This window comes from Callospermophilus lateralis, chromosome X (assembly GCF_048772815.1).
Source record: "Callospermophilus lateralis isolate mCalLat2 chromosome X, mCalLat2.hap1, whole genome shotgun sequence".
NCBI classification, from domain to species: domain Eukaryota; kingdom Metazoa; phylum Chordata; class Mammalia; order Rodentia; family Sciuridae; genus Callospermophilus; species Callospermophilus lateralis.
The window spans coordinates 122,173,549-122,186,965 of NC_135325.1; the positions used below are offsets into that span (position 1 = coordinate 122,173,549).

The following is a 13,417-nucleotide window of genomic DNA, read 5'->3' on the forward strand; positions in this document are numbered from 1 at the left end:
TTAGCTTTCTACCTGATTTTCATTTTCTTTTTGACAAATTTATAAGTAAAATTCAAAGAGCCAGCATAAATTGGTATTCACCATGGATTGCTTGCTTATAAATGGAGATTCTGAACTGAGGGTCTTTTGTCTTTTTCTTCTTCTCTCCCTTTTTAGAGCAGAAGGAGAAACGTGTGTGGAGTTTAAAGCCATGCTGATTGCTGTGGGCATCCACTTGCTCCTATTGATGTTTGAAGTTCTGGTCTGCGACAGGATCGAGAGAGGGAGCCATTTCTGGCTTCTGGTCTTCATGCCACTGTTCTTTGTTTCTCCAGTGTCTGTTGCAGCTTGTGTCTGGGGCTTTCGACACGATAGGTCACTAGAGGTAAGAGTTAATACATTTAAGAATGTTTTCAAAACAGTTGTTTGAATGTCAGTGTCTTGCTCTTTGTTAGGAAGAGATTGATTGTTAACTCTAGATCATGCCATATGTGGCAACAAAATACAATGGAAATAATTGTTTCCTTTCTTGACACCAAAGTGTAGCTGTCCTCTGCCAAGGCCATTATCCTTCTCCCAACTTCCTGTTTTCCAATCCACTTGCATCACCAAGGCCTTTACAGAGATAGAGAACTCATAAGATAGATATAGATGTAAAACAATAGATTTTAGCTGAATCTAGTGGTGCAAACCTGTAATCCCAGTGACTCAGGAGGCTGAGGCAGGAGGATCACAAGTTCAAAGCCAACTTTAGCAATTTAGTAAGACTCTCAGCAACTTAGCAAAATCCTGTCTCAAAACGTCAAGAAAAAGGATTGGATTTAGCTCCATGGTAAAGCACCCCTGGGTTCAGTCACCAATAACAATAGCAAAAAAAAAAAGATAAATTTGAAGGAACTGGCATATACACAATTGTGGGATTGGCAAGTCTGAAATGTCTAGAGACTTGATTGGAGATGAGACTGCAGTCCTGAGGCAGAATTTCTCTCTGGAAAACCTCAGTGTTGCACTTAAAACATTCAGCAGTTTGGATGAGGCCCACCCAATTACTAAGTGCAATCACCTATATTTGAAATCAATACCTTCACAGCAACACCCAGTTTAAAGTTGGATTAAATAACTGTATAGTAGTTGGGCACAGTGGCACACGCCTATGATCCCAGCAGCTCAGGAGGCTGAGGCAGGAGGATTTCAACTTCAAAACAGCCTTAGCAACTTAGTGAGACCCTAAGCAACTTAGCAAAACCCGTCTCTAAATAAAATATTAAACTTGCCTGGGGATGTGGCTTAGGGGTTAAGCACCCCTAGATTCAGTCCCTGGTACCAAAAATAAAATTACTGAGTACTATAGCCCAGCCAAGTTGATTCATAAAGCTAAAAATCACACTCCAAAGCCCAGGCCCTGTACACATAAGTTAAGGGCCCAAAGCTGTGAGCTAATGTGTTGAAGAGATACTGGAGACAGTGCAGGAGGCCGCCTTATCCACGGTTTCACTTTGCTTGATTTCAGTTACCTGTGATTAGCCAATGTCCAAAAATCTAATAGACTACAGTAACATTTTAATAATATAGTTCATTACTTTTATTAAAATATATTGTTAGAATTGTTCTATTTTATTATTAGTTTTTTATTAATCTTTTGCTATGCCTAATATATAGAGTAAACTTTATCATAGGTATGTATATATTGGGGGAAAAAACAGAGTATGTCATTTTGGCACAATCTGTGGTCTCAGGCATCCTCTGGGAGTCTTGGATTATAACCCTGTGAGTAAGGGAGAAAAACTTTAGGTGCCTTGTGGAAAAGAATTATAGGAAGGAGACTGATATTGGTTTGGAAGGGAACATAGGAGCTGTAGGGTAAGCCTTAGCTTTAGGTGTACTTTTACCCCAGGTGTAGGTTTGAGAGGAAATTGCCAAGAGAGAGAGAGGTGCTGATGGAACAAGGCACTGTGAGAACCAGAGGGAACAGAATTAAGAAAACCAGGAAGGGCTTGGACTTGAAAGGGGTGCTCTTCCCCTCTAGAACTGGCAGAAACCTTAGCATTGGATGTGGCTGATGGGTAGATGTAGACTATGAAGGTAGGTACTTCTCTCAGCCTACCCTCACCACCCCTGCAGTTCCCTAATCGTTTGACAAGTCAGCTACTTCTCTTCTGCACTGCTTCTCTCTGGCTGATTGCTGGGGACTGCTAAAGAAAGTCACCTGACTCATAGACTAAGTCACCATCTTGAGCCAGACCATGCATTAACAGGGCCATAGCACTCAGGCCCCCAAAGGGTAAAGATTGGTTTGGGGATAAAGGTGGGAAAGGTCTTACTTCTCACCCATGGCCTGCTTGGGAGGGAATAAGTAACCCTTGATGGTGTGGGCCTCCTGGAAATAAGTGTCTGAAGAGGAGTATTAAGAAATAATATAAAAGACACAAAAAATATTTTTTAAAGTAAGAGCTTGGTGGGTGGAAAAGACCTGATGGGTCTGATCTTAATAAATGGGAAAAGCCCACAAATGCTTTGTTTGTAGTGAAACACACCAAAGGAACTTATTGTGAGAAGGGGTTCTTCAAGGTAAACAAGAAGTAAGAGGCTGTGGGAAGTTGGCCTGGTTGGGGCCTTATCACTTGCACAGTAATTCTTCCTCCTCCAGGCAGCTGGTGCCTCAAGGCTATATAGGCTGCACTGGTATCTCTTTTACCCAAGGCTAGCAGGCATATAAATTCAAGGCCATGAACTCATGAATTCCATGCCCAGAATGAGCCCCATTAACACCCATTAATACCTGCACCTGCAAATGGGTGTGTCTTTCTACACCTTTGCATGGAAAGATTCCAAGATGCTGCAGTCAAGCTGTCCAAGGCTATGGAGTTCAAAGCAATAATTTATTTGTCACTCCCAACACTTACTCTTTCTATGAATAAAGTGCAGCCATGCATGCAGTACATTACCTACCAAATAACTGTGGTATTAAAATTTCATGAGGGGTACAGTTAGAAAACAAATTTATAATGTGGCTTCTTGGAATACAGTAATTAAAGTGAAGTTGAGCAGCATTGAACAGACCCTCATGGTATCTGTGCAGCCTGGTAATATCTGTATGTGTATCATATTCCAGGGCCATTCACAAACACTCTGCCCATCTGAAAGACCAGTCTGTTTTCTTCCTTCCCTCTTTGTGGACATATCCATTCAGTGCTCTGGATCTTAGCCAAACTTACACCAACTTTACTCTCTTAAAAAGAAAAGAAAGCAGCTAGAGCAAGCCCCTCTGAGGCTTGGGTTCCACTCTCATGCTTTCTCCTTCCTGTTCACAGGCGAGCTTCTTGAAGTCTGCTATTGTATCCTTAGTGCTCTGTTCCTTTCTCCTGATCTCTGCTCAACCCTGTTTTCTGGGACCTGGCATGAGTGCCCAAGGCCAAGTTCCAGTCCTTGGACCCTCTGGCTGCCTCTGGCTTGAATTCCTTTGCTGAGTTCTTCCTCCCCCTACTCCTTATGAATTGCTGTTTCTTAACATTTCTCTTTCTCCTCACTATTCTTACTTAATTGGAATGATCTTCTTGACATGCCTGCTTCTGCTAACCCTCAGGAAGCTATTGCCACCTAAATTCCTATTTCAGAACTCACTTTTCTGCATCAGCTCAAGATTTCTTATTTAACTTCACCCCAATCTGTCCTCCCTCTTGGACTCCAGAGTAGCTCATATGTGACTAGAGCATAAAGATGGAAGTCCACACTTCTGGGGGAAAGGAAACCTGCATACAGGTGTGGGGCTAAACGAGCTACACCCTCATCACTCAAGGCACGCTCCAGGCACCTTAGCGTACTCAAGGGGCACCAAGGATAATGGACGCTTTGAAGGACACTGATCCATTTGTTGGGATACTACACAAACCACTAGCTCAGTTTTATTTGTATTATTAGTTCACACCCATTCCTTTTGATACTGTATCTTTAAAGAGCTGAGTTTTTGGAAGTTGCTATGATTAGAAGCTAGCACTAATGGGAAAATGCAGCAGAAGAATGGGTAATGAAAATGGAAGTGCCATATCTAATTCCAAGATTTGGGAAATTGTGCACCACCTAGCAGGCACAAAATCTCAGTAGGAATATGTTTTGTGTGCTTTTTAAAAATAATATAATTATATTTTTCTTTTGACTTAGGTGATTTATTTATTTTTCAAATTGATTAGTATGGAAATGCTAAATTTATACCTAATTTCCTAATCAGTGGAACGATTAGTTATTTCTTTTGGCCAAGAGATCTGTGAAAGAACTACAAAGTCACCAAATGTCCTATGAACTGAGAACTTTGGGGAATCTCTGGGCCAGGTCACATATTTTTGTTCTATAGACAAAGACAAGGACTTTCTCCAAAAAGAAGAGCACCCCAGAGGCCATTTGAACAGAGGGTCATTCAGCTAGAGCTGTGAAAGTGCTTTGCCGGGTTGATGACATTGGAGGCCTAGTGAGGTAGTCCTGATCAGGATAAAGAGTGGGGGGCAGGCTCAAGAGAAGTTTAGATAGGAGAATCGACAGGTGCTGGTGACTGAATATGAGTGTGGGGGAAAAAACAGAGGGCACTTCCCAGGTTTGTGATTTGGGGAATCAGCATGCTATGGTGACTTACAGTTAAAGAAAGGAGAAGGACAGGGTTTAAAGTGCTGGGGGTAACAAGCTCAGTTGGGGACCAGCTTCATTCATAATGCCCCTAGGAAAGCCTAGTTCCTAGTGGCATCTGTTGCAGCTGGGTCTGATGCACAGCAGGAAGGCTAGCCTGGAGATAGTTTTGAGAACTGACCACTAGGCCGTAATACAAGCTGGGGAGTGACTGAAACTTCTCAATACCCAGAATGGAGTGAATGAAAAGGCTGAGATTTAGGTTCTGAGTATCATCAGAAAGAACCTAAGAAGAAAGCAGTGTCAGAGCACTTAGAGGTTGCCAAGACTATGTAGTGGAATCCTTGAAGTTCTGAAGGAGAGGTACAAAAAGAAAGGAATAGTCTGCCATAGCATATGTGAAGAGACATTTAAGAGGATGTGAGTGTTAAGTGTTCTGCTGCCTCCTGGTATTGGTGACATTGATGAAGGCAGTTTCCCTGATGGGGTGGTGATGTAGACAGAGGCCAGATCATATGGTGGGGGGATTAGGATGGTAGTAAGGCAGTAGGGGCTCATATAACCATTTCTTTCTCACAAAGCTGGGCTCTAGTAGAAAAAGGAAGTAAGACTGAGAGGGTTACTGATTCATGGGGGGTGGGATTATTTGGAGTTGGGGTTGCTTTTGCTTTTAATGGGAAATGTTTAACTTTTTTCTTGTTGGAAAGCATCAAAGACATAGGTAAGATAAATGATGCAGTAAAAAATCTATAATTAATGGCTTGATATGACAGGGTCTTCAAGGAGCTGAAAAGGAAGGTATGGGATATAGGGCTGAGTCCTGGATATAAGAAAAAGGAACTACAAGGGTGGTTACAAATAGAGATGATTGTAGATAGGGCAGGAAGGAAGCATGGGGAGTCCACTGTGGATTGCCTTTCTTTCTCACTATACCTAGAAACAAGATCATCATTGAGCCAGCAATGATCAGGCCTTTACTCACAAAAAGGCCAGGGCAAGCACTAAGCAGAGGGATAAGGTAGGAGCACATTTCTCTTTGGTATAGCATTGCTGTGCTCTTCTTGTGTGGAAAATCAGGAGTTTCCAATGTAATGCAATATAGTTTTACTGTATTACAGTTTGCATTGCCTTTTAGTGTGTTAACCAAATAACTGTAGTATTGAATGCAACTTATAGTTTAACTGATTCTTCTCTTCATTTGTAGTTAGAAATCCTGTGTTCTGTCAACATTCTCCAGTTTATATTCATTGCCTTAAGACTGGACAAGATCATCCACTGGCCCTGGCTTGTATGTAACTTTTTAAATCCTTAAATAAATGCTTTCATTATAAAAGTAATTCATGTTCATTGTAGGAAACTTGGAGAAGACAGACAAGTATAGGTAATAAACTAATAATCACCTATGATACTGTCACTAGGAGATAATATGATTAGTATTTTATATTCCCTTGTTTTATATAAAATTATACTGCATGTAAAGTTTTATATCTTGATTTTTTATATAAATTCAGTTGATTCATTCTTTAGTTATATCTATCAGACTGTCATTTATAAATAGTTCTGTTGTTGCCAGTGTTTGCAGTTTTAACACATGCTGCATTGGCAATATACATTTACATTTACATATATGTGTGTGTAAATATATATATATATATATATATATATATATATATATATATACACATACATACACACATATATATCATATCTATATTCACATATATGTATTTAAGTTTTTAAAAGTTTTAATTGACACATAATATGCATATTTAGGGGTGCAGTGTGACATTCCAATAGTGTTTACAATGGGTAATGATCAGATCAGTGTATTTGGCATATCTGTTACCTTAGACAGTTATCATTTCTTTGTGTTGAGAACTGTCAGATTCCTCTACTAGCAGCATGAAATATTCAATCCATTTTTGTTAACCATAGTTATCTTACTATACTATAAACATTTATACTCCTGCATAATCTGAAGTATATAATTTGATGCATAAAATTTCTTGTCGGTATTTTTACTCTCTCCTTAGGAATTTCTCCAGAAACAGTATTACTGGGCTATAGGGTTGGAGATTTTTAAGATTCTTAAATACAAATATTATGCTGCCACCTTGCTTTGTCAAAAACCTGTACCAGTTTACACTCTTGCTAGGGGTGGGATCATAACTCAAGCTTCTATTCTGTGTTTTCATTTAATGAGTATCAGGTTAAAATTGACTGTGAATGAAGGTGTGCATGTGTGGATGGAGGGAAGGATACACAGGTAAATTGCAAGCCACAAATTAGAGAATGTAGTGTTGTTTCAACTAGTGAGTGCATAGAAAGAAGATTGGGAGCAAAGGCAGGAGTATTCCATGGATTCTGGGACATGCTTTTATTTTCCCTGCTGCTTGATTGTACACTTTTGCATACAATACCAAATAAAACATATAGTTAAAAAAGAAAAGTATTCATTTCAGTACATGGAAAAAAATAAGGGAGCGTGGACTCCAAAGTATAGGGAAATATGAGATTTACCTCTTTCACCCAAAGTCTTTGATAAAACGTAATGAAAAATGTTGCTTAGGCATCCATCCTACATCTTCAGGGTGATACATCTAGAAAATGGTAATTTGATTGAAAACTGCTTCCAGCCAAGACAAAGCTCTTAGTATAAGGTACAATCAGGAAAAAATAGATTTGGAATTTTGAATATATTTGCACAAGTGAACACAGGGATTTAAACCCTCAATCCTGTATAGCTTCTAGTGCATGAAGCAGTCGGATTACATATCTCCCAAGTGAAAGCAAATGAGGCTGTTAAGATCCCTGTCATGCCACCCATGAAAGGAAATCCAATAAATAAGTCATCACAGTTTTGCTTTAGAAGGAGAAAGACAAACTACATATAGTTTTTAGCAGAACTTACAATCAAGAACGTCAAGCTAATCAAGAAGAGGAAAAAATCATCTATCAAAAATCATAGATCTAAAATTAAAATGTACACCTCTAGAACTATTAGAAGAAAAGATAGGACAAAAATTTTAGGACCTACAATTAGGTAAAGAGTTTGTAGAAATGGTGCCGATAGGGCTGGGGCTATGGCTCAGCAGTAGTGCACTTGCCTGGCATGTGTGAGACACTGGATTTGATTCTCAGCACCACATATAAATAAATAAATAAAATAAAGATCTATCAACAATTAAAAAAAGAAAAGAAATGGCGGCAATAATGTGGTTCACAAAACAAAGAAAGAGAAATTCAGAATTCCTAAAATTAAAATGAAATAAAAGACAAGTCACAGACTGGGAGACACATTTCTTAACTATCAAAACTTTTTCTTGCATTAAAAACATAGGAAGATTACTAAAAAAAAACCCTCAAGAATGAGAAAAGAAACATCTGATTTAAAAATTGACAAAATTGTGGATTGAACAGATAATTTATAAAGAAGATATATACATGATTACTACGCATAGGAAGATGCTCAATACCATTAACTCTCAGGGAAAGGGACAATAAAACCATGGTGAGGTCTTTCTACACGTTAATCACAGTGATGAAAAAAAAAAAAATCTGGCAATAGCAAGTGCTGGAGATACTGCAGAGAAAGGGGCATATTCCTGCATTACTGCCAGGAAAGCAGGACTGTTTAGGCACTCTGAAAAGTAGTTTTGGCAATTTTTATATAGTTAAACATGTACTTACCATGTGATCTAGCACTACAAATATAAAGCCACACAAAAACACAGATATAAAGCCTTATAGTGGCAGTGATGGTGATACAAGGAGTTAGAAACTAACTTCACCAAGTAGTGTGATAAACTGGTCATCCATACAGTGGAATGTCAATAACAATGAAAGGGAACAACCTGTGGCTATATGGAGAGCTTAGATGAATTCCAAAGACATTATACTGATTGGGAGAAGCTAGTCTCAAGTACTTGGTATATAATCCCATCTATACAACATTCTCATTTAGAAAAACAAAAACAAAAGTACAGTGACTAAAAACAGATCACTAACAGATCAGGGTTATGATGGGGTGATAAAGTAACAATGAAGGAGCAGCATAAGGAAGTTTTTTTTTTTAAAGAGAGAGTGAGAGAGGGAGAGAGAGAGAGAAGTTTAATATTTATTTTTTAGTTATTGGCGGACACAACATCTTTGTTTGTATGTGGTGCTAAGGATCGAACCCGGGCCGCACGCATGCCAGGCGAGCGTGCTACCGCTTGAGCCACATCCCCAGCCCCAAAGCATAAGGAAGTTTTATAGGGTGACAGTACTATTATATGTGCCACCTACAGCTATACATATGTACAGTTGTTAGAACTCTTTAAGTCTATACCCCAAACCAATCAGCTCTCTTGTATGATCCCTAAGGAAAGAAAGGAACAAGGGAAAAGTAGCCTGAGGAGTCAGGGTAGGAGGGTGGGGAGATGTCAAGGGAGGCTGGCCAGGCTATGCCCCCAGGGCTTCTCCTTGGGCTCAAGTGTGGGTGAGGCAATGTCATTCTGCTGGGACAGTACATACAGACACAGAGCATGCCTGGCATGGTGGCAAGATTGGAGTAGCGCGATGCAGCCAGCGTGAATCTGCCAAGGTCACTAACTTGGATGGGGTATAGGATCTCTAGAAGCCTAGGCGGCTAAAGGTGCTGGAGGACGTGGTCCCAAAAGTGTCCTCAAATTCTTCTAGCAGGTTGTAGATATTTGGTGTGGTGAGAGTGTGTGAGGTGTGCGCACAGGGGCCCAGGCAGCCCTGGTCCCTGCAGTACCTGTGATGCCAGCAGAGGCAGGCGGGGCCAGACTGCATGTGTGAGAGAGGGGAAGTGGGAGTGAGTGGGAAGCGGGGACTGGGACACTGAGCACAGGAGTCCTGAGTGAGGGAGTGGGGACTATGAGTGAAGACTCTAGGAACCCAGAGGCCAAGGCCCAGAAGCAACACCTTCCCCCAAAGAAGAGGTGCCTGGGACATAGCGTTTCCTGCAGCAGGTCCCATGGTGAACATGCTACAGGTTTCTTTCCCATGCTGCCCTCACAGCAGTGCTGGGCAATGGGACTGTCCTCAGTCAGGCTTGCAGTGTCTTAACTGAGAGACCAGCAGGGTGATGACAGTGGCACCCACTGGAGGTTGGGCCGAAGCTCTAAAGACATCTCCTGTCTGCTTCTCCCCGCAGGTGGTGTGTGTCCCCCTGTGGATCCTCATGTCCTTTCTGTGCCTCGTGGTCCTCTATTACATCGTGTGGTCAGTCTTGTTCCTGCGCTCCATGGATGTGATTGCAGAACAGCGCAGGACGCACATCACCATGGCACTGAGCTGGATGACCATCGTCGTGCCTCTCCTTACTTTCGAGGTAAGCACCTGGGAAATCTGTCCAGCCCCCAAGCCCACCCTCCCCCATGACGACATCCTGCCTACCTGGAAAGGCAGCCTGCCAGCCCTTGACATGGCGGTGTGCCCCGTGGAGGTCTGCAGAGAAGGGCAGGGACATGGCCAAGTCCTCTCTTTCTCCTAGGCACGGGGCGGAGAGCAGTGCTCCTCTCCAGCCACCATGCATCTGGAGGCGTGCACCCTCTGCTTTTAGGAAGGGAGAGTTTGAAGTCATCACTATGTATTGGAGTCCTGTAGAGAATTCTACAGTGGACACAGCTGGCTTCTTACAACCAACACTAGGAATGTTTCCCATGAAACCCCTGGTGGTGACAGTTTTCCAAGTGGATGGACTTTTGCTTGGTCCTGAACAAGCAGGCCAGCGGGCACCTGGTTGCTCCCCACAGGAAGCATGCTTTTCTGCCCTTGCCATGTGACTCTCCCTCTTCCGAGACCTAATAAAGGAGGAGGTGTGTAGTGGGGCAGCTTCAGACTTTGTTCCTTTCCAAGTGACACATTGACAGGACCCTGACTGTGTCTCTTTCTCTAGATCTTGCTGGTTCATAAACTGGACGGCCACAATGCTTTCTCTTGCATTCCAATATTTGTGCCCCTGTGGCTGTCGTTGATCACACTGATGGCAACCACATTCGGACAGAAGGGCGGAAACCACTGTACGTACTCTGTGCCTGAGAAGCACTGGGGAGGGGTGTGTGTGTGTGTGTGTGTGTGTGTGTGTGTGTGTGTGTGTGTGAGAGAGAGAGAGAGAGAAGGGGGAGGGGCTCTGCTCTATGGAAGGATGAGTCAGAGGGCTCTGATTTAGGAATAGCCATGGGGACTCTAGGACTGAAGAAGGTCAGGCACCTCCCAAGGCAAGGGCAGCTGTCACCCTTGCTTTGTACTGGCCTGCACCACAGCTCTCCTCCGGGCCGTGCATGCCTTGATTACGGCAGGACCATATAAGGCAGGCTGGCTCTCCGAGCTCCTGCGCCCTCCTCTGCAACCCAGGTCTCATGAGGCTAGATGAAAAGTCCTCGTCTGCCCAGAGAACCTGGGGAATCCTCCCAGGTCTCTTTTTGTGCCTCCCCTCCCCAGTGTCAGTCTGGACATCACAGATTCTGGTCAGTTGTACGTGGCCAGAACACTCTGCACCTCTTCCTGCAGGCTGACACATGGATTCAAAATCATCTTTGCAGAGGGTCCTTCCTCATAAGGCAGTGAGCACCAGTGCATGGACCCCAGAGCACTGCCCTTGCAGAAGCCCGGGGCACTGCCAAGAGCAGCCCAAGCCATGCTTGCTGCTCTTGTCCTGGGAGAGCCAGCACTGAGCCAAGTCTCCTGAGATGCAGAGGGAAAGCTGACCTCAGGGAAGTGACTTTGAGGAGGGCCCATGAGCGGTAGTTCATGTGCTCTAGTGCCCAACCGAATCCCTGGAGGGCCAGCTCAAGTGGTGTTCCTGGCCCAACCCTAGCCCAGCCCACCCCAATGCTTCTGAATCAGGAAGGCTAACCCCTGAGCTGCAGAATCACATCCTAAGAGCGCCCCAGGAATGTCCTTGCCGAGAATTTGGATCCTCACTTTGAGAACCTTGGAGCTGGAGGGATTAATTCTTCCTCCACTGGCCCTGCAGAGCCTGGTCAGCCATCATCTCCGAGGATGCTGGGGAAGCATAGTGAGAGTAAAGCTTCCTGTTGAGTAAAGAGAACAACAAGGAAATCCACGGAGACTAGCATTTGAAAAGGAAAATTCTTCTTTTTCAGGGTGGTTTGGTATTCGCAAAGATTTCTGCCAATTTCTGCTTGAAGTCTTCCCATTTTTGAGAGAGTATGGAAACATTTCCTATGATCTCCACCATGAAGACAACGAAGAAACTGATGAAATCCCAGCTCCAGAGCCTCCTAAAATCGCCCCTATGTTTCGCAAGAAGGCCAGGGTGGTTATTACACAGAGCCCTGGAAAATACGTCCTGCCCCCTCCCAAGTTAAATATCGAAATGCCAGACTAAAGGACACTGGCAGGGCCAGAGCATGAGTGGACTGGGACGCACGCTCTCTCCCTCCCTCTGCCTCTCCTTCACCCTCCTTCCCCGAGACCCCGAGTGGAGCTGGGCCTCTAGGGATGTCCATCTCATGCCTCGTTTGCATTCAGTGCCAATCAGCTGCTCACCACATCGGGATACAGAGGTGGCGGGGGGTTGGGGGTGTCTGTGGATATGATGCCAGGGGCCGTGAAGGAGAGAGAAGAACCCAATTCCATGAGAGCGGGTGTCTAAGGCACCTTCTCTTGCCCATGGTACCACCTGGGAATGGCTGCTCCTGAGACCTGCAGGGGGAGATTCTGTCTACAGGACAGCTTCACAGGGCTGAAATTCCTGTGGCAAGTGTTGGTGGAAGTGGTTTCCTACAGGGCCGCCTCCCTGGACAGCTCTGAGCTGTCCCGCTGCAGGTCGGCAGTGGGGACTGTAACTGGGTCTGAGTGTACCTGGTGTTTCCGCACAGCCCCGCCGCCATGCTTAGCCCTGTCCCTGCAGTGGAGGGCTTTCCCTTTGGGCGTGCTGACGGTGGTTTCCACGGCCTCCTCCGTGAGCCCTTCCCAGTGGAGTGACTCCATGCCTGTATAGTATTTATACGAATATTTTAGCATTGTAATATACAGTGTCAAATCCTAGTTCTGTACAGCATACTCTGTTAAAAGTATTTTTTTACAAGCTTGTGCCCGTGACGGACGTGTTCTGCTGCAGAAGTTGAAGTCGGTGCCAGCCCTGCCCCACCTCAGAGTTGTGCCGGGCCTTCACAGGACATCACCACTTACACCTGGAATTCTGTCACGTGCATAGCCCTGCTCCTGCCAGCAGAGCCACAGCAAGCAGGAAATGACCTGTATGTTTCCTCACGTGGGGGAAATCAGGCTGGGAATAACCTAGAAAGCAGTGCTCGGGCCAGGACACGAGGGAAGGTTGCCAGGAGCAGACACATTCACAGATTCCCATGGGGGTTGGGGTCTGTAGCATTCTGCCTGCCGGCAAGGAGAGCCACTTTACACCTGGCCAGTGCTGTCACCTGTGAGCACAGTTTCTCTCTCCTCTGCTGTGACAGCCCAGAACGCGTCCAGTCCTGCCAGTGGAGTAACGTCCAGTCCTGCCAGTGGAGTAGCCTTCTGCCGAGAATCAAATAGGTCCTCCGTGCAGGTGGGTGGAGAGGACCATTGACGAGCCCGCTCAAGAGGCAAGTGCAGGTTTTCATGTGGGCAACTGCTAAATGGCCTCAAGCAGGCCTAATGGAAGTCCATCACGTCCCTGACTCTGCCGCTGGCGCTGGCCTGTTGCCAGTCTGCTATGTTTCAGAGGAAAGGGGGGAATGGTGTACCTTTCCTGCTTGGTGTGTAAAAAATGTAGTTATGTCCACTATTTTTGCTCCCTGTAGTTGTTCAATAAACCAGTTCCTTGTTTTACAAATTCACCGAGTACATC

At 44.3% G+C, this 13,417-nt stretch overlaps 1 protein-coding gene across 1 annotated transcript in view; it reads left to right on the forward strand.

Moving 5' to 3' along the window:
* Tmem185a (transmembrane protein 185A) overlaps window positions 1-13,402 on the forward strand; it is a 38,057-nt gene extending 24,655 nt beyond the window's left edge. The window contains exons 3-7 of the mRNA XM_077106675.1: window positions 157-364; window positions 5,798-5,881; window positions 9,755-9,931; window positions 10,499-10,622; window positions 11,709-13,402. Of these exons, the coding sequence (XP_076962790.1) occupies window positions 157-364; window positions 5,798-5,881; window positions 9,755-9,931; window positions 10,499-10,622; window positions 11,709-11,953 (838 nt within the window). The 3' untranslated portion in view covers window positions 11,954-13,402. The remainder of the gene's footprint in view (window positions 1-156; window positions 365-5,797; window positions 5,882-9,754; window positions 9,932-10,498; window positions 10,623-11,708) is intronic.
* The last annotated feature ends 15 nt before the right edge of the window (window positions 13,403-13,417 follow it).